This window comes from Megalopta genalis, chromosome 7, assembly GCF_051020955.1.
Source record: "Megalopta genalis isolate 19385.01 chromosome 7, iyMegGena1_principal, whole genome shotgun sequence".
NCBI classification, from domain to species: domain Eukaryota; kingdom Metazoa; phylum Arthropoda; class Insecta; order Hymenoptera; family Halictidae; genus Megalopta; species Megalopta genalis.
Window position 1 is genome coordinate 12,195,753 of NC_135019.1, and position 21,850 is coordinate 12,217,602.

A 21,850-nucleotide genomic window follows, 5' to 3' on the forward strand; every position below is an offset into this window, starting at 1 on the left:
TTGGCCCAATATTTTAACAGCGACACTTAAATTGTGTTTGACGCGTGACTGTAAACTTTGTTAATATAAAAATCATCTTGGAACGTGATATAACAATTTTTTAGTGGTGCCTCAGAGTCACCACTCGAGTGCGAAGGGTTAACAATTACGTGGACTGGAGTTCGGCACTGTGAACTGCACGTGACGCGTGTACTTGAATACACGTGAAACCGGGATCTCCGTTTTAAATGGATCATGCGATTTTCAAGTCGAATCGAGTTGTTTTGTACCCAATGTCGAAGATACGGTGAGTCACGCATTCGTTGATAGGCTTCATAAATAAACATTCGATGGAAAAGTTGCGATGTCCGAACGCTTGTTTACGTCGCTTCTCGGTTTTACATTCTCTTCGGACGCGTTTGTGGTAATCGTAACATAACATTCGACCGGTGTGAAATCATAGTGACGCGAGTCACGTTCTTCTCACCGCGAAGAAACAGGTAGTGTTATCACCGTCGTGAAAAAAAGATGGCAACATTTTGCGTTACGACGAGTATACTCGTCGAAAACAGCTATGTACAGTAATGTCTCCCTTACTGATGCTCAGATTGTCCACTAAATTGGATAATTTGGGGAGAGGAGATACGATTATTCGAGCCTTGCGGCTCGTTTTTATAATTGTGGACAATTTATAACTATAAAAATAAGGCAAGGTTAAATTATATAAATATGATAATATAAATAAGCAAGGCTTGAATAATCGTATCTCCTCTTCCCAAATTTTTCTGCACAATCTGAGCGTCAATTAGAGAGACATTACTGTAATTGGTTCAGAAGAATGTATACGTTGATATTCTTTATTACATTATAGATTTTAGAAAAGTGCTCTGTTCGATCAAAATATGAAGAAAAGCGCGACCATGTAATTACAGTAAATTAGACGATTACAGTACAATTAAAGTAACTTGCACACTTTTCATAAAGATTGCAACAGCTAACCGGTTAAACGTTATCCACTTTCCCATGATGCACCACCACGTTATCCACCAAGCTGCTAGACCTTTAATCCTAATTTATTGGGATGACTCTATACTATAACGTCCTATGAATCATTCGCCATCCCTGCATCTTGCGCAACCGCATCGCGTGCGGTGCACTGAATTGGGGTCCTGAAATGTGATGAGACTACGTGACTTTTGTTTTACAACTAAAAGCACGGGAACGGCGAAGCCGGGTCGTTTGAAAAATCACTTCGAATGCAAGTGGGACTACAGGGTGCCCAAAAATGTCTCGCAATCCGAAAGTGGCGGGTTCCTCAGGTCATTCGAAGCAACTTCTTCCTTTACAAAAATTGTCTCCGAGGCACCGTTCACGAGTTATTAACGAAAAACACTGACCAATAAGAATCGAGTACGGCTGACGCGAGGCGGCCCATAGAATATTCCAAACATCTTGAAATTTGCGAATGTTTTTGTTTTCGCTAAAATTATAATTTAACTAGTTTTCTAACAGTGTGTGCACAAATTGGTAAATCTCTGTTCGATCATTTCCTATATAAGAATCTATACAGGGTGTCCCAAAAAAGTCTTGCAATCCGAAATTGGCGGGTTTCTCAGGTCATTTGAAGCAACTTTTTCCTTTACAAAAATGTTCTCCGAGGCACCGTTCACGAGTTATTAACGAAAAACAGTGATCAATGAGAGGAGATCAGCTGTCGCGAGGTGGCCGAGTCAACGGCGCCAGCGGTCGAGCGGTCGAATCCCAGCTCGGCTGGCGCGAGGCGGCCGAGTCAACGGCGCCAGCGGTCGAAGGCGGTCGAATCCCAGCTCGGCTGACGCGAGGCGGCCGAGCAAATGAGCGGAACTGGGCTTCGTGCGCTGGTTGGCTGGGCCGCCTCGCGTCAACCGTACTCCATTCTTATTGGTCACTGTTTTTTGTTAATAACTCGTTAACGGTGCCTCGGAGAAAATTTTTGTAAAGGAAGAAGTTGCTTCAAATGATCCGAGGAACCCGCCATTTCCAGATTGCGAGACATTTTCGGGACACCCAACATCAATAATCCTAAAATAAAGAATGTGCAACCGTTCGAAATGACCGTCACGATAGGTTTAGCGTTAAACAAACGATTGAACAACTGCCGTAGATAATGCGTTAGTCAGTCGAGAGAATACGCGCACGGTTATATCAGACTATGATCCGAGGAACCCGCTATTTTCGAATTGCGAGACGGTTTTGGGACACCCTGTATAACGCGGGTTGCAGATGCAATTCGTTCTATTCTCGCAATATTCCACATTCGAAGACGGAGGGATTCTCTGGAAGTTCGAAGCGAATTCGCCGAGAACGTTGGCCGTTTCGATGCTTCGCGTGCAGAGTTCGATCGATTAAATGCCACGGTTCCAGCGCATCGGCGGTGCATCGAAAAGATGCGGCTTGGAATGCGAACCGGGAGCAAAAAGCCGGTGACAGGAAGTGTTCTGAGAATGAAAATGGTGGCACAATGTAGGAGCGCCGGTGCGCCGATGTTTCGCGGGCCGGGCCGGGCCGGGCCGAGCCGACAAAAGAGCCGAGGTGTACACCTATTATTCGTACACCGCGCAACAACGCGTTACGTAACGCCGCTGGCACAATTACCGGCTGGTAGACAACGTTATGGTTACCGTATATGGGAAACGGACTCGTGACACAAATCTCGATTACGCCTGTGTGCGGCGGAGTAGCTCGCCTTACCTTCGCGTCTTCTCGACAGCGCCGCGAGACGGACGAAACGTGCTCGCGATACCTACCACAAGTTCGGAACGTTTGCAACGTTCTACCGGCTTGGAGAGCCGATATTCTATTGCTCCTATTGGGATTATGGCTTGGATTATTTCTCAAATGAATGTGATATTAATTCTTTTTCTTAAAAGTTTTATTTTTATTTTTATTTGAGAGAAGGTATATGTACGAAATGACTGAGCGACCAAATTCAACTGAGAGACCAGCGACTGAAAATCGCCTGTTTATATACCCTTTTTGGTGTGGTCTTCTCCACCAATCAAACACGGTCATTCATCGCGTTTTACATTGTATACGCGATACTGGGATCACTAACAGTCAGAGCACGATGTGCTCTAACGACACCGGCGATGATATATCGCGGTATCTATAATATACAGTTTGTATCACCATCGGTGCGCGCTGACGGAACCGGCGGAAATGTAAACCGATATTTTCGAATCTCAGTCCTAAGTAAACTATAGATGAATTTTTGTCCGAGGCTAAAGTTTCTTTTTCAACAGCTCCTCTTCTATTGCTACTTCGGTCTTAATTTAGTACGAAATTCGTAAATTACCGGAATCATCGAATTATTAAAGTTGTATTAAAATATCTTACACGGTTCTGTCTATGCTCATTTCGAAGAGTAGAGTCTCTAGTTTTACGCCCTTGAATCTTAATTTTTTAATAACTTCATTTGGTACAACGCGCAGCGAGAATCTAAAGCTGCGTTTTTGCCTTACGAAGTATCTCTCTAGGTACAGTTTGAAAAGCCTCTACGGAGCTTAAATAATTTCTTTTCAGGCTCGTTTCGACGCGAGCGTATAAAAGGAGGTTTCCTCTTTACAACGACGTCACGAAAGTCGATCTGCGAATTTTTGTCTCGTTGTACTTAATTTTTGAAATCCCATAGAGCCGCTCTCTCGAATGTACGAAATTTCAACAAGTATACGGACACTCTTCGGTTTCTAGCTCTGTCCCCTAAGAAGAACCGCCTCCAATGGAAGGTGACTACAAGGATGTTCAACTAGAGAGTTTCCCCTTTAATACGACGTCACGAAAGTCGATCTGCGATTTTTTGTCTCGTTGTATTAAATCTTTTAAATCCCATAGAGCTGCTCTCTCGAATGTACGAAATTTCAACAAGTGGGAGACACTGTTCGGTTTCCAGCTCTGTCTCCTAAGAAGAACCGCCTCCAATGGAAGGTGACTACAAGGATGCTCGACTAGAGAGTTTACCCTTTAAAACGAGCCCAGGCAGAATCCTGTACACGTATTCTGCTTAAAGTAACAGAAGTTCAAAGATCGGCAATTTCTCGGAGCAGAGAGACATTTGCAAGAGACGTTCATCAAGATCCTCGTAATCGATGCTCGAGAAATCGAGCGCGCACCAGATTCCTTCGAAAGTAAAATACCTTTCGACCGGTGATTTTTGCTCGGGCTCGCTCGAAAGCGTGCAATTCTGATTGAAATTGGTTGCGCCACGTTCTGAATCAGCCCTCGCGCAGATAGCCTCGCCGATATCCGGCGCACGGCTATCCAAACACGCCGCGGCACACGCGTCGATCTCACGTGTCCGTCGATCTCGATCCTGGATCCCGATACAAGGCCCCGTATCGATTCAATCGACCGGCTTGTTCAGCAAAACGTTTCTATCCGGGGCCCGGGCCCGGCTTATTAACGTCGGCCGATCGGCGAGCTTGCGATTTTAATTGCAACCCGGCTGCTGCTGTTGCTGCTGCTGCTGCACGCTTGTCCTCCGAGCGTCGTCGGTCTTCTTCTTCTTCTTCTTCTACTCCTCCTTCGGTCATCCTTCAGCTTTCCTTTTCGTTCGGGCTTAATTACAGAGAATCGAAATGACCGGCCACGAATTACCAGCAATTACAGGAATACCTCGCGGCTCGTTCGCGGAAAATTTTTTCACGGCCCCGCGCGAACCGAACTCTTCACGCGCGCTGAATCCGCCGACAGATCGTCTCACGTCCGCCATCGCGATTATCGCCCGCAAATTCTTCATCCTCGAGGATAAAGCATTCGAATCCCGCTCGATATCATCTCCTCTTACATAAACAAAAATAGAAACAAAAGTCCCACGTGTTTCTCGCTTTTTGCTCTTGTATTTTATCTGTCCTTGACTGCTACCATATTAACACATCGCTCAATAAGTCTCCGGTCTAGCTAAGAAAAACAAATTTCTTTTTAGAAATTCGACTTTATTCGTCGACATACTCTTCTTCAAGAGTGATACATTCGTTCCAACGCTCCTCTAACTTTTCGATGCCTTTTTCGTAGAACGATTTGTCCTTGTTCTCAAAATAGGCTTCCGTTTCGGCAATCGCTCCTTCATTCGAGCCAAATTTCTTTCCCTGGAGCATCTTTTTAACGTCTGCAAAAAGCCAGTAGTCGCTGAGGGCTAGATCTGGAGAGCACGGTGGGCGGGGAAGCAATTCGAAGCGTAATTCGTTCGATTCGACCATCGCTTAACCGCGCTCCGAATCGTCGACACGTTGTTGTTTTTGATCCGGTGCAAGCAAACGCGGCACTCGCTTCGAAAGTAATTTACACATGCTCAAATGTTTGCGTAAAATTGTAAACACGATATCTTCTGTTATCTTTAAGGGGTCAGCTATCTCACGCAATTTCACTATAACGGTCTTTCAAAACTATTTCGTGGACTTTTTTATGTTTTTCGGAACAACTGCCGATTTTGAGCGACCATAGCGTTCAGCGTCATCGATGTTTGTACGACCGCGTTTAATTTTAGCATACCAGTCGATAATAGTTGATTTCCCTGACGCAGAGTCTTCGTAACGCTTATTAAGCCACTGTTTGGCTTCGACAGTTTTTCCCCATCAAAAAATAATGTTTAATCGATACACGAAATTCTTTTCTAACCATTGTTTTGAAAATTACAAAACTGGAGTCACTAAACCACTGTAATCTGTAAACTAATCATCAAAATGTCATGAAATTTTCACATGTATCGTTTGAAGAATGCTACTATCCAGAAATCATATAGGTTTGTCAACAGTGTTGCCATATATGTGTCAGACCGGAGACTTATTGAGTGACGTGTTATCACTCTCTCTCTCTCTCTCTCTCTCTCTCTCTCTCTCTCTCTCTCTCTCTCTCTCTTTCACTCTCTTTTTCTTTTTCTCATTGTAGCATTCTCATTCAGAGCAATTCCTTAAATAATCCAGCGACCGCAGCAACACATCGCTGTACAGTAATGTTTCTCTAATTGACGCTCAGATTTTTCACAAAAGTGGACAATTTGGGAAGAGGAGATACGATTATTCAAGCCTTGCGGTTCGTTTTTAAACTTACGAATTATTAACAACCATAAAAACGAGAAACAAAACACTTTACATTAGTTCGATAGCGATGGAACCATTGATGTGTGCACCACTACGCACAAGTATTTCGATGCTTGGGCATTATGGTGGATGCCACCAGTCGTGGCCAGTGCATCGTTTCTGGCCATTATGTATTGTCAATTATATTTTCTTGTTTGAAGTTGGCCAAAGTTCCTAGCAATCTTAGTTCCTAGAACTTTAAATTAGGGGATATAGTAAATTCTCTTCAATTTTTCTTCGGCTTGTAAACGAAAATGGACAATTTGAGAAAAGGAGATACGATTATTTCGAGTCTCGCGGCTCGAATAATCGTATCACCTCTTCACAAATTGTGCATTTTCGTGCACAATCCGAGCATCGATTGACGAAAAAGCCATTTTGTTTCTACACCGCGAAGCGATCTTTGTAAAGAACCTGTGGAATTGTGCGTTTTTCTTGGAATAAACGTAAATGCCCTGTGCGTAACCTTGGAAAGAAGAAAAAAGAGATTGAGGGGGAAAAAGAAAACGCGATGAAAATCAAAATGATGACAAAAAGGATCAAACAGATGGGTCTCGTATTTCTGGAATTGAAATAATCGCTTTTCTCGACAAAGCGATTTTTGAAGTCCTTCGTGCAACGTTACGACTCGATGACACGTATTCAATCAATTTTGGATCATCCACCCCGTGTTAAGAGTCATTTGATATACCAGCGGAAGTGATAATATCATTACTTTCAGCACAGCAACTGCTGAAACAATGTTTCGCCTGATTTTAATCGCGCGCAGCAGTTCTACGCGTTTACGGTTGCTCGTAATCTGCAAATCTCGGTAGAACGAGAATTTTAGGAGGATTTCACACTATACACGTGTTGTTACGGACTCGCTAAACACCTGTAACACGGCAAGTGAAGTTCTACGACGTTTTTACGTCTATGAATACCTCCTGCATAACATCGCGGATCCTTCATTTTAACACCTTTAAAATCACGATAAAACTAATTGCAGCCGTCGGTTTTATAGTTAAGAATTGCCAACAACTATGAAAACGAACCGCGAGGCTCGAATAATTGTATCTCCTCTTCCCAAATTGTTCTTTTTTGTGTACAATCGGAGCGTCAATTAGGGAGAATTCACTGTATACAGACAAGTATAGTAAAATCTCCCTAATTGACGCTCAGCTTGGAAACAAAAATGGACAATTTGGAAAGAAGAGATACGATGATTCGAGCCACGTGGCTCATTTTTATAGTTGCCGATTGACAATAATTATAAAAACTAGGTACAAAGCTCGAATAATCGTATCTTCTCTTCCTAAATTGTCCATTCTTGTGCGCATTTTCAGCGCGAATTACGGAGAAATTACTGTACCCCGTCACGAATTTTGCAATGATTATTTTCTGCAAAATTTGTGTAAGCTTTCTTTCCTCAAGCTTTACCAAATCACGTCGACTTGGATCAGTTTTTTTCGCATAGCTGCGGAATTGGTTACCGATTGTCAACAACTTGAAAAATGAACTGCAAGGCTCGAATAATCGTGTCTCCTCTTCCCAAATTGCCCATTTTTGTGGACAAACTGAGCGTCAATTAGAGAGACATTACTGTATCTAGAAAGTATAGTAATGTCTTTCTAATTGACGCCCAGATTGACTACAAAAATGGACAATTTCGGAAGAGGAGACACGATTTTTCGAGCCTTGCGATTTATTTTTATAGTTATTGTTGGGATTATGGAATGAAAATGAATATGATTCTAATTCTTTTCTTAAAAAGTACTTTATTTTATTCCTTTATTGAGAGAAGGTATATGGGCGAAAACGATCGAGCGACCAAACTCTACTGAGAGTCCGGTAAGAAAAAACGCTTCTTTTATACCCTTTTTGGGTTCGTCTTATCCACCAATCAGAGACGTTTTATTTGTCGCGTTTCACATTGTATACGTGACGCTGGGACCCCCAAACAGTCAGGGTACGATGTATATCTAATGGTACCGGTGATGATGTATCGCGGTATCTACTATATACTATATATTACATCACTGTTGTTACCCGCTGACGGAACCAGCGAAAATGTAAACCGATATTAGTATCTTAGTACTAAGTAAACTATAGATTAATTTTTGTTCGAGGCTAAAATTTCAACAGTTATAAACTGTCCACAATTATAAAAACGAGCCGCAAGGCTCGAATAATCGTATCTCTTCTCCCCAAATTGTCCATTACTGTATTCGACAGCGAACGTAGAAAGTCGGTGTCCCAAAGAACGACGTGTCTCGTGCGAAAAACACGGTGTCGGCGCCTCGGTAGTTGTTCCAACTTTGAGCAGGCCTGTACATCTAGGAGGAAACGAGTGGGTTAATCAGGTAGCTCCGAACAATCTCGGAAAAAGCAATCTTCGAGAGAGCACAAATTACGCTCGCGATTCAGCGATTTAATTGCTAGAGAGATTGGCGATGACGATGCGTTTAATGTGTCGCCGATCGACTACCGGTAATTGGAAACTTAAGGGAGATTAACGAGCCGTTGTCAGGGAGTCTTTCACCGGGTTTCACGGCGCGTTTGCGGATCCAGATCTGTCAATCCGGTCGAATGATAATTCAGTTTCGACGGTCGACCTTTTGTGTTCGCGAGAATATTGGCCGCGTAACCGGAGCGGTTTCGTCGTCGCGGTTCGTCGGTTCGCTTTTCTTTTCGCGACTCCTTTTTGTTTGGACGCGAGAAAGACGCGAGAAAATAGAGCCGGCGATATATTTTTCGAGGCAATTAGCAACGCCGCGAATGCCGCGCCGCCGCGATCCGTTCGCGCACCGACGCGTTTCGACGCAATAATGTTGAACCTAATCCACGGCTGAAAGAGCACCCCGTATCGAGATTACGATCGGCCGGGCGCGGCGAACGCGCTCGCCTCGCAATCGAGGAAATATTTTCAGCGGCAACTTCCTGCGCGAGGAAAAATATGGAAATCGGAGGGAAGAAGTGTTTCGAACGAACGACAAGCGGTCAATGACGCTGGCTCCCTATCGCGCACATCCTTTGCCGAGCTGCTCTGATAACGGTCCGGCAGAGGAGAGCGCAGAGCGAGGAGGAGACCGAGAGAGGAGTCATGCGTTGCAGTCCGACGCGCATCCGACGAGATTCGATCGTCGAAATACACCGTGCAATAAAATTTATTTATTTATTTATTGAAACGTATACGGGATGTTTCACCATCAGTTTGAAAATTACAAAATGGAAAGAAAAATACCGGACGGAGGTAAAGTGTAATAAGATAACCGGAATTCCTTAAATTAATACGATTAATCTCTATGGACTAATAATGTTAATCTAATCTAATCTAATTCTTCCGAATACGGAAGAACAGTTCTCGCAAATTTTAAATGAAAATTTTCTATTAAATCTACCGGAGAATCAAGGAGTCCGTTAAGGACTTTATGTGCAAAGATAATATTTTGTCATAAGATAATGATTATAAATATAATAATAAAGATAATATTTGTCATACTTTTTCCTTCTTTGCTCGATTTTGGTTAAACTTGAAAAGACGAGCATAGGGTTGCAGTCGTGATCCGGTATCTGCATGGGCATAATACGCATAATAATAATATATAATAATATAATATAATACATTATAATACAATATAATACAATACAATATAATACAATATAATACAATATAATATAATATAATACAATACAATATAATACAATACAATACAATATAATACAATACAATACAATATAATATAATATAATATAAAATAATACTATAAAAAAATATAATAAAATAAACATAATAATAATATAATACGCATAACGAAGCTCCGCAATCTTTTCATACTCCTAACGATCCAACGAGTCTCGTTCATTTCGATCCGCAGTCGATTACGCTTCCTGCGTTTAATTGAAAATCAACCGAAGCGCGGGACACACGCTCGAATATCGTTTTCCGGCGAGCCAAGTCGAACTTTCGTCTTATTTTTTTCCTTTTTTTTTCACGTAGAATTTCCGCACGACCGCTTCTCGGCACCACCAAGGATGTTTTCTGCGTTGTTTATGCAATTAACGGTTTCTTTGTCGCCGTTCGCAGGCACATACCAAAGGCGAAAGCCACCACAATGGCGGAGACGCCGGAGCTGAAGCGTATCGCGGAGAACACGAAGATCCAGAGCAACGTGAAGTACCACGCGGAGTTCGAGAAGGCGAAGGGTAAGTTCACCCAGGTGGCGGACGACCCGGAGACCCTCAGGATCAAGCAGAACAGCAAGATCATCTCGAACGTCGCGTACCACGGTGAGCTCCAGAAGAAGGCGATCATGGAGCAGAAAAGGACGATGACCGGCGAGAATGGCGAACAAATTGGTGAGTCAAGCCTCCCCTCTTTCTTTTTCATTCTTTTCCTTCGGCTCTTTCTCTTCCTCTTTATCTGTTTCTGTTTCTCTCTCTCTCTCTGTCTCTGTCTCTCTCTGTCTCCCTTCTATCCGCGCTCTCCGCCGTGAACGCACCTCTTTGTCGTTTCAATGTTTGCATCCATTCCGACGGTCCGGGTGAACGGGACCATTGAGACATTCTCGATGTGTTGCTGAACGTGCTCTGGATGGTACACGTATCCGTAGACGTTTGTTCGACGTATCGATTCCTTCGTCGAACAGCTCGCGTGGCCCCCTGGCTGCGAACTGGTTCCTTTCAACCCTTGTGTCGGTCTTCGGCCACTTTCGAGGCCGTCCGAGAAGCTTGGAATTTCCTTGCTTGATATCCTTCCGACGCCCGGATCCATGCTCCGCGGACGTACCTTAACACGAAATTGTTTAGGAAGTCGCGTGTTGCAATCGGTTTTGCTATTTTCGAACTTCGAGAATATTTCGAACGGAACGGAAGTTTCATTAATTCCTGACACAAGGATTATCGATCTGTTAATCGAATCGCTGCTGAAATCTACGATCTGAAAGTTAACCTTCGGACGGCGGACATTTTCGAGCATTTGTGGCGTAGCCACGGCTAGATCCGTTCAAATCTTTACGGTTAACCCTTTGCACTCGTGTGGTGACTCTGAGGCACCATTAAAATTGTTATAGACGTTCCAAGATGATTTTTATATTAACAAAGTTTACGTTTAAAACATTGCTACATCCTTTGCGGACGTGTGTCGGCAAATAGCCGCCCAAGACTTTTCACCGTTTTTTTTTTTTTTATTAATTTATTAACACTATGCCGTCCGGTGGCACCACGCTGGTGCCATGCAAAAACTATCTGTTGTATGCCGGTGGTACCACTTCGGTGCCATTTTAAAAAACTGAAATAACATTTGAACTATATTTCTTGGGTGTTAAAAGGCAGCAAACTAACTATGGCATTGTACTTATTTAACTAAGAATTAAGTACGAAAATTCTTGGATGACTTATCTTAATTTTAGGAATTTATATTACCGCCATCTTCGACATTTTCTTTTAAATCTAAAATTTCCAAGCTATTATACCGGCGTCAAACGAAAGAATCATATCTAAGATCTGCGGACGACATAGTGTTAATTATTAATATAAATTTATTAGTTTAACCGTAGGTTCAGAACGAATTTCAGTTTGACGAGTCAGTCTTTCTGTGTCACTACCAGAGAAACCAGCAAAGTTTTCCACATATTTATAATCTTATAATAATATATAATTATATCTTATAACATTTTTATTTTATATCCAATACCTGTCGTCCACAGCGACGCAATACCCATCGAGCGGCTTCGTCCGCAAAGGGTTAAAAATGTAATTGTTGTACGAGTCATCGCAAGACACAATTTCATATTCATAAAATGCACTTTGTCATATAAAATGGAAATACTGTAAGTCAGAAAAAAATTATTTTAGCTTTACGATTAAAATAGCTCCGAGTGCAAAGGATTAATTTTCATTTGTACATTATTAAAACCTCTTTGTCGAGACCAAAATGGTTTCGTAACTCTGGGTCCAAATGAATCCTGCGCCCGCCGTCCATGGTTTTAAGACGAGTAAGCCAAGAAAGTACAATTCTAAAAGTTAAAAATTTGCTGCAATAGCTGCGCCAATGAAAGCAAAACGATGGCTTTCCAACAATTTGATCGAACGTTCGCAGTCCAGGGGTCCGGGTCTCGCACGCTTCCGCAGTATCATTAACGCCAAGCACAGGTGTGGTGAAAATTCTGGTGAAAATTGTGGTACAATTGTTCGACAAGTCCGTCAGCTAGTCCATAAACCGTCTGTCTATGTGTACGTGTAATTATTTGTTACGTGTTCGAGAGGTCCCGTCCCTCGAAAACAACAAAACAAAAAAAGAATAACTTTCACGCGAGGATCACACGGGCCGTGACAACCGAGCCTACTTTTATCCGCGAGCAAACTGCCTTGTATCACGATTTTTGCGGCGCTTCGCGCATTTTTCTCCCGCAAATTAACGACTGCCGAGGCCGCTCGCACGCGAGGAATTCGAACAGAGTTTTATCTTCGATACTAGCACCGAGAAAGTAGGTTGCAATCACTGTCGTTACGTACTTCTCCCTTTCTCTATTATTTTCCGAGCAGACAAGTATCTGATCCGACGTCAACAGAATCCGTAGATCTCCGCTAGGGTAAAAAAAACAAAAAAACAAAGATTCGCTGCTCAAGGTCTATCTTGTCCGCTCTGTTTCGTAGCAGACGAATCTCTCTATTCGAAGATGGTTGAACCTTGAGAGGCGAATACCTCGAAGCATTGCTCAGTTATCGGCTAGTACTAGTCCACGATTCCACGATCTTATCGTCGTATCCGGAGTAAACAGCTGCAACAATGCAATCGTAGAGCGCTATCAACTAACACAGATCGATCTATCTACTCCTAAAAGCCTTTTTCACGCTAATACCTACTTAGAAACCTATTCTTCTTCGGTCTTTCCGATACTCTAGCTCGTTGGGAGCTAGACATGTCCAAGCGTAGTCTATAAATAATAATAATATAAACTGAAAACCGCGTCGCTTCGAGATGAAACGTTCCAAAAAATGTTCCCGAGTTCTTGAAACCCGCCCGTCGACGATATTTGCAACAGCGAATCGTTCAAACATCGTCTCCGCCACGCTTTTCCGTCTCTCGAGGGGCGTGGCGTGGCTCGTGGCCGCGCCAGGCCACGCCCACATTGGCCCCTAGGAGCTGCCGCTTGGACATGTCTGCTCTAGCCAGTCTTATATCGGCACTAGCTGCCCTCCTATAATCGCTCTATCGACATTGATTAGACCCTAAGAGCTATCTCCGCGCGGATCCTGGCGATCCCGAGATAGCCCGTCTAGTTCCCAGGCGTAGCTCGTTCGTCGAGATCTATCGGCAGCTTGTGATTTGTTGGATCTAGAGTACGTAGAGTACACGGACGGTACGATCGCGCCTACATCGGGCGTGAACGCGAATCCTCCGGCGGCGAGAAGCGCGGGCTCGCCGGTGCAGAGGACACCAGGTAGGATCGCCGATTACGATCCCCTTAGCGAGGCCAGACCCAGTCCTTATTCCGCCAGACAAGCGGCCACCACTGTGATCTATACGAGCGACAAGGGACCAGGTGAGTTCTCGCCGATTCTCGCCGGACAGATGGTCTACGACCTACGACTTCGAAGCGACGCCCAAGTAGAAAACCTACGAGTCCTAGGATTCGCTCTCACACTGTCGGAACCAACAGCCTTTCTCCATTCTCGGAGCTACTTCTTACGTTTAAAAAAAGAAAGAAAACGTATCTCGAGCTTTTTCGAGTCTTATATGATGTCTATGTTTCTTCGAAATTGAGAAGAGACCAATGGTTGACGTCCCAAGAAAACGTGAAAATGACAAATTTGTTTACTTCATATGAAATTAATGAATTAATTTTAAATAATTAGACATTCGTTCGATTAATAATCTGGCGATTAGAATTGACATAAATATTAACCCTTCGCACTCGAGTGGTGACTCTGAGGCACCACTAAAATTGTTACATCACGTTCCAAGATCATTTTTATATTATCAAAGTTTAGATATAAAAAATTGTTGAAAGTCTAACTGTTGTATGAGTCACAAGACTAAATTTAATATGTATAAAATGCACTTTGTCATGTAAAATGGAGATACTATAAGTCAAAAATATTAGTTTAGATTTACAGTTGAAATGACTTCGAGTGCAAAGGGTTAAAAAGAATAATAAGATTGATATCGACGATGAATTATACAGGGTGTCTCGAAATTATGGTACTTCCGAGAAATGAGAGGTTCCTGAGGTTATTCGAAGTAACTTTTTCCTTAGCGAAATTGCGATCCGCGGCTTCGTTTACGAGTTATTAACGAAAAACCGTGACCAATCAGAGACGAACTTGGTCGGCGCGCAGCGGCCGAGCCAACGAGCGCACGGAGCTCGGTCGGAGCTCCGTCGAGGAACTCTCCCCTCATTGGTCAGCGTTTTACACGAAAAATTCGTTAACGATGCCTCGGGGAAAATTTTTGTAAAGGAAAAAGTTGCTTCGAATCATCTCAGGAATCCCTCGTTTCTCGGAAATACCATAATTTTGGAACACCCTGTATAATAAATGGTATTACAGACATCTAGATTACCGATCGCGCGATATTTACTAGGACGTGTTTATCGCGGTAAATGGAGCACCATGCGCAGAGTGAAACAATAGTCGAGCGATCCCGGTGTAATACCATTGCTGCCCTTATTTCGTGTACGAGTGACCATATGGGTTGGCCATTTGTTGCGCAACCGGCAGCAGTTAGTTTCAATAGATCGGCTTTTAATTGGATTAGCTCGAATAGGTGGACACGGTTTGGGCCGCTCCTATTGTAACGTCAATTATTACCTTCTATCGCGTACAATGCACCGGGTCGAGCGCTGCTCATTGGATGTTGCGTTTCTAATACACAAATGTGCACTCTGTTTCATTTTCATTTCACTTCGTTGCAATCGACGGGTTTGTCTACCATTCCTGTGTGGGGCAATACGGTCAAGCGAATTGTTGTGGTTAACGGTGGCTGGTCCGGACGGTGCAGTAAATACTTCCAAATTGTCTTGGGAAGAGCAGACACGATTATTCGAGCCTCGCGGCTCGTTTTTATAATTGCTAGTAATCGGCGACTATAGAAACGAGTCGCGAGGTTCGAATAATAGTATTTTTTCTTTACAAATTGTCCATTTTTGTTTCCAAGCAGAGCGTAAATTAGGGAGAATTTACTATACATCTCTGTATACAGTGAATTCTCCCTAATTGACGCTCAGACTGTGCACAAAAAAGAACAATTCGGGAAGAGGAGATATAATTATAATATATATATATATAAGGTGTCCCAAAAATGTCTCGCAATCCGAAAGTGGCGGATTCCTCAGATCATTTGAAGCAACTTTTTCCTTTACAAAAATTTTCTCCGAGGCACCGTTAACGAGTTATTAACGAAAAACAGTGATCAATTAGAATCGAGTACGGTTGACGCGAGGCGGCCCAGCCAACCAGCGCACGAAGCCGCTCGGCCTCGCGCACCGCCTCGACCGCTGGCGCCGTTGACTCGGCCGCCTCGCGCCAGCTGAGCTGCAATTCGACCGCTCGACCGCTGGCGTCGTTGGCTCGACCACCTCGCGGCAGCTGATCTCGCCTCTCCTTGGTCACTGTTTTTCGTTAATAACTCGTTAACGGTGCCTCGGAGAAAATTTTTGTAAAGGAAGAAGTTGCTTCAAATGATCTGAGGAACCCGCCATTTCTGGATTGCGAGACATTTTTGGGACACCCTGTATAATCGAATCTCCGCTTTCCAAATTGTCCATTTTTCTTTCTAAACTGTGGGGACAGTCTGGGAGAATTTATTGTATATTTGTTTTCGTGTTAAACTGCCCTTCGTCGTTTCTTTCGTTTGTCCCGCACTCACCGTGTCTGTTCGCCCACTTTTCCGCTGCACAAAATCCGGGATTACAGCGATTCTCGTTTGGTTTCACTGTCGGTTCTTCTGGTTTCGGAGGACGATGTTAGCGTGATACGAATGTCTCTGTGATCTCTTAATGACGAGGAAAATCGTTCTAGTGACGAATCCACCAACCAGGAAGATCGGTTCGGTGGCGGACATAGACCCTCTGAACGAGTACTATGGATCGTTGACGCCCGCCACGAACAACAACCATGTCCCACAACATCAACCGCCGCCACCTCCACCTACCAACGTCGGGGTAAGTTGACGAACCCTCGGCAACGTTGTCGTTGAACTGCGGATCTTTGCGCGAAATCAAAATTGTGCTCGGCAATTGTGTAAAACAAGAGTTAACCCTTAGCGCTCCACGCGTTTCTCGAGTATCACCTACCAGCAACTCCGGCACATTATTGAAGCAAAGCGCCTGAGATAAAGGAAGTCTTATTTTGAACGGAAAAGATTACGCGTCCTTGCGAAAGCGTATGATTTTATTCATCTTATGTTGCTAAGTATAAAAATCGGCAGAAAATATTTTAATCGTAACGGTATCTACTTAACATTATGCGAAGTCGGTGCATCGACATCGTGAATTGCGACCGAAATTTCCAAGCAGCAAATGCATCCTCATCAAAATGGGTAAATTTACTATTAATGATATTCTTCACAATACTTAAATAAATATATCCCTCATGTTCTTTGAGGCGATTTATTGTAAAATTAGCATTGCCAATCGTCTGCTGAATTCCGTTTGGATACGACATTATTGAAACAAAAATAGCTGTTGCGTGAGTTTGCCGGAATTTCTTTATTGGTAATCTTCAAAGGAATCGGTTCGATTAATAATTAAATTAAATTAAAAATTAGTAAATATTCTTCGGACGTTGCAAAATAAAGTTGAACAGCGTTTTTCTGAAAAATATCGCTACCAGCAACTCCGGCACATTTTTGGAGCAAAGCGCCCGAGATAAAGGAAGTCTTATTTCGAGCGGAAAAGATTACACGTCCTTGCGAAAGCGTTTGATTTTATTCATTTTATGTTGCTAAGTATAAAAATCGGCAGAAAATATTTTAAACCTAATGGTATCTACTTAACATTGTGCGAGGTCAGCGCATCGACATCGTGAATTGCGACCGAAATTTCCAAGCAGCAAATGCATCCTCATCGAAATGGGTAAATTTACTATTAATGATATTCTTCACAATACTTAAATAAATATATCCCTCATGTTCTTTGAGGCGATTTATTGTAAAATTAGCATTGCCAATCGTCTGTTGAATTCCGTTTGGATACGACATTATTGAAACAAAAATAGCTGTTGCGTGAGTTTGCCGGAATTTCTTTATTGTTAATCTTCACTGGAATCGGTTCGATTAATAATTAAATTAAATTAAAAATTAGTAAATATTCTTCGGACGTTCTAAAATAAAGTTGAACAGCGCTCTTCTGAAAAATATCGCTACCAGCAACTCCGGCACATTTTTGGAGCAAAGCGCCCGAGATAAAGGAAGTCTTATTTCGAGCGGAAAAGATTATACGTCCTTGTGAAAGCGTTTGATTTTATTCATTTTATGTTGCTAAATATAAAAATGGGCAAAACACGTTTTAATCGTAATGGTACACGCGCAAAGCATATTTTCACTACAAATAACAATTGCCAACGTCGACAAAAACATAGCATCTTCGGTGTAATCATGCTAAAAACGTAGGGCTCCGCAGCAAAGCCTTCGGATTTACGGAACAAATGACGGATGTCTCCATAGCGGAGCCAACCGAGCGCTAAGGGTTAAATAAGAACGTATTCGTTTCTGTAATAGCATAGTATAGTATTATATTCACTATTCTCTGTTTCTTTTTGTCAATTTTTGCAACGAATGCATGAAATCCGCAGACTCTGTTGGGTCGAGTCATAAATAATAACTAGGTTGAATCTGTTGCTCGTATCTGCCCACTATAAGTCAAAATAAATAAAATAAGAAAAGAGACGAAAAATAAGTAGAAGAAAAACGAAATAAACGTCTGATACGAAAAGGGAAGTTACTTATGACTCGACCGAATAGTTATCGCAAAATTGCGATTTGCTGGAAGAGGGTCGACGAGCTAACGATCTCCGTTTTGCAGAGAGTGTACCGAGCGATGTACGACTACGAGGCCCAGGACCTTGACGAGGTGAGCTTCTGCGACGGCGATCTGATCGTGAACTGCACGGCCATCGACGAGGGCTGGATGACCGGTCTGGTGCAGCGCACGGGCCGCCATGGCATGCTGCCGGCGAACTACGTGGAGCCGGCTCAGATCTAGGAAGAGGAAGGAAGGAAGCATCCTTCGAGTGTTGCGTGTCCTCATCGTCTTCGTTCCCCCCCTGCGGTGGTCGGGGCACTCGACAACAAAAGAAGCAAACTCGAGCGAACGACGAAAGTGGCGCGAACCGTGCAGAGACGGACAGTGAACAGGGTGCACAGGGTGAAGGTTCTGCCAAAAGGAAGAGACAACGACGGAAGCAACGTCGACCGACCTCTTGCTTCCCGTTGCTCGACGATCCATCGAATATCTGCGATCAGAGTCGCTTCGAGACGCAGAACGCGGAGGTCTCTTTGCGTCTCTTGAGAAGAGATCCAGAAACGGGAGATCGTCCGCGGCGGAATGATCAGGAAGAATCGAGATCCTCCGTCGTCCAGATTCGTCTCGATTCGTCTTGTCCGTTGTTCTCGAAGAAAATCGTCGGATCTTCCTTTTTCGGGTAGAGGACTCCGGGAGGATCGAAGCTGTTTCGCGCTACAGCTCGGAGAACCGATCGCTTTCTCGTGCTCTGGGTAATCAAAGAGTGCCTGTTCTCGCATTTACGTCGGCGACTGCGAAGCTATTCCACGTTTGGGACCAAATTCGATTCGCCTCGTCCACGAGGGAACACCTCGCAAGTGCCTTCTTCGCGAACTATACGAACCGAACGGAAAACCGAGGCACACACCGAGCATCGTGTTTCGTGTAGCTTCTCTTAGCGAGCTTGTTGAGATCATTCCGTTGCTTCGAGGATTCCACTTTTTTTGTTTGTTTCTTTTTTTTAATTCTCCGCGATCATTTTCCGTTTCCCTTTCGCGGGAGTGCGTTCTGAGCGATTGAGAGCAAGGATGGTTCACTGGCGTCGCAGGTTTTCAGCCTGTAAAAATAAGATAACCTTTTACGATGTCCACTTCGCTTGTCGATCATCGGGAAGACTTTTAATGAGGAACTTCAGGCTCGATTGACACGTTTGAAAATTCGATTCTTCCGTATTTCATGCAAAATTGCACGCGATTCTTCGTAAGTTCGGAGCTATCATGGGAACAGTTTAATTGTTACAGCTGCATGATCACAGCACGATTAATTGTTACAGCTTGCTAAAACGATCGTTCGAATGGCGACGCACGCGCATATAACGGTCGATGACTCTCGACCGTGTTCAGCTGTCGCATATATCTGTCCATTGTCTTGTGAACGTTCCCAATTTTCTCGCATCGACGCGGAATCTTGGGACCGTTCAAGGAATTGCTATTTATCGAAGGAACGCGTTACGTTCGAACGTCAGTTTTTCTTTTGTAGAAAATGCCGCGGGCTACGAAAGCAAAGCCGCCGCGCCGTTCGTTGTGATCCAGAAGGAAAGCATGTGCCTTATATACGTAGACCCCCCCCCCCCCCTCCCCCCCTAATTAGAAAGATCGAATCGCGTACGGCGATCCGGACGAGGATCGATCCGGATCGAACATGGAAAGAAAGAAAGAGATTATCACGAGCAGAACGTTTGTTGAATGTATGACCGCGAGTTGAACGATATTCACACACACACCCCCCTCCCACCCCTCTCTCTACTTTTATTTTTCTTTTCTTTTATATAGAACTATATTTTTTGAAAGTGAAATCTAGTTAGGTTAACGAGACGAAAAGTATGGTTGTTGTTGATACATGAGAGTTGTTTCGTTACTGTTTGCCCGTTCGATGACGAATCACAGAGGAAAGTAACGACCGTTGGAAACTTGATTACCGCTGTTCAGACTAATTAACGACATTAACCAGCATTTACCTAAATAGCTGTTCAGTTTTATCACGCGAGGTACGCTTCTCTACGGCTTTCTAGAATCCTTTCGGCGCTGGATAGAGCTATTCAGAGCCGCTGTCCCGGTTCTCGGACACTTTCGCTACGATTCTTTGGGTTTTTAAACTAGTAATATCGTTGTATTTATTGCGAATGAAATTTTAGCGACTCTGGTTGGCTCGGAAAATATATGTTAACCCGCTGTCGCCCGATCTTTTAAAGTTTAAACACAGAATACATATGATGAACGAGGTTCAGGAATCACGATAATTATTGTTACCACTATACCCCGTTGCAGGGAACGCGACAACAAATATTTTGGGGTGCGAAATCTTGGTAGAACGAAGAATAAATTGAAATGGTGGCGTCACATTTAGAGAATATTTCTTAAATTAAGATTAAATATATTGGAATATCTAAAAAGCGAAGAAAGCGAAACAAGTCGACCGGAAAGGTGTTAGACATATGCATTTATTGTTTCGTATCCGACGATGGAGCTTTACCAAGCATCGATGTCACCAGATCCGCGCTCATGCTGACAGGTGACGCCATCTTGACGGCGACGAACGAATATCTCTCACGAACTCCTCCTGGCAACGAAACTTCGCGTTTGCGCTTTCTTGAGACTAATTCTAAGGGAACTGAACCTATCTAACATTTTTCAAATCAGTCTCAATAAATTGAAATTACTATAAATCTTAATTAAACTTTTTAACGCCAGAGATTAAGATGGATTACGAATCACCATTGATTAAGAATCTCTTATAGCGAATACCAATCTACGAACATACGTTATAAATAAATTTTTATTAATTATCGTCTGTTCCTACATGCTTGAGAAGTCAATCGAAATACTTAATCCCGAATATCATTACGCCAAAATAAATATTAAGGTGTAAAATCCTCGTCGCTGGTTAAAAGACTCAGTCGTGTAATTTTTCTAGAGGATTCTACACCTGGTATCAATCTGTAGAATTTGTTGTCGTAATATAGAACAGCGCCGGAAGGATTCGATCGCTTTACGGAACATGTTTCCGCATTAGAGCGATCTCCGCGATGGTCTCGATCTTCATAGAATAGTTTTTTACCCGCGTAACGTCCAGTTGATGTACAGATAATAAATATAAAAGGATCAGGCAGCCTCTTCGATAACGGAGAGCCTCGGCCCGCCATCGCGGAGATTCTTTCCTCTTCTTTTTCCTCTTTCCTCCTGCCCCCCGCCCCACCCCCCCTCGAAAAATTCGCCAGTCCGAGAAACGTATATTCGCATTTCTTACCTGAGCCTAGGTGGTTAAGATGAAATCGCAAGCGACGAGAGAAAGAATCGGATGATCAGCAATGTCGTTTAGGCGCGCATTAATGGGACCGTCGTTCGACACTTCGTGATACAGCGAGGAGAGAGAGATTTATATGTATTCATATTTTTGGAAACGTGTTAGCGATACTTTCCTTTCCCTTTCTTTTTTGTAATTAATAGAGCGCCGACGAGACGGTCTACGATTATGATTGAGAAACATACAGAAATATATATATAGATATATATATTAGTGTTGTTTAAAGCAGATAATATTATATTATGAAACGAGATCATAAACAAAATGAATATGTTATGTAACCGTGCCGACTAATTATTCCACCTACACGTTCCCTGGTCGTATTCGTTGCTACAATCGAGAAGAGTCGAGGAAAGGTCTACGTGCATCTTTGGAGAATAATTTCTATGAACATTGTTTCTACGTGTTTTTATAAAATTCCTTACGAGATCATAATTCTATGGACAATTGTCGCTGACATATTTTTAAGAG

General features: G+C 43.1%; 1 protein-coding gene across 2 annotated transcripts in view; it reads left to right on the forward strand.

Annotated features, from left to right (window-relative positions):
- LOC117221783 (LIM and SH3 domain protein F42H10.3) overlaps positions 1–21,660 on the forward strand; it is a 68,698-nt gene extending 47,038 nt beyond the window's left edge. The window contains exons 3-6 of one of the 2 annotated variants that reach the window (XM_033472989.2): positions 10,159–10,430; positions 13,415–13,618; positions 16,095–16,237; positions 18,098–21,660. In XM_033472989.2, the coding sequence (XP_033328880.1) occupies positions 10,159–10,430; positions 13,415–13,618; positions 16,095–16,237; positions 18,098–18,277 (799 nt within the window). In that variant the 3' untranslated portion in view covers positions 18,278–21,660. The remainder of the gene's footprint in view (positions 1–10,158; positions 10,431–13,414; positions 13,619–16,094; positions 16,238–18,097) is intronic. The other variant, XM_033472990.2, reaches the window with a different exon arrangement.
- The last annotated feature ends 190 nt before the right edge of the window (positions 21,661–21,850 follow it).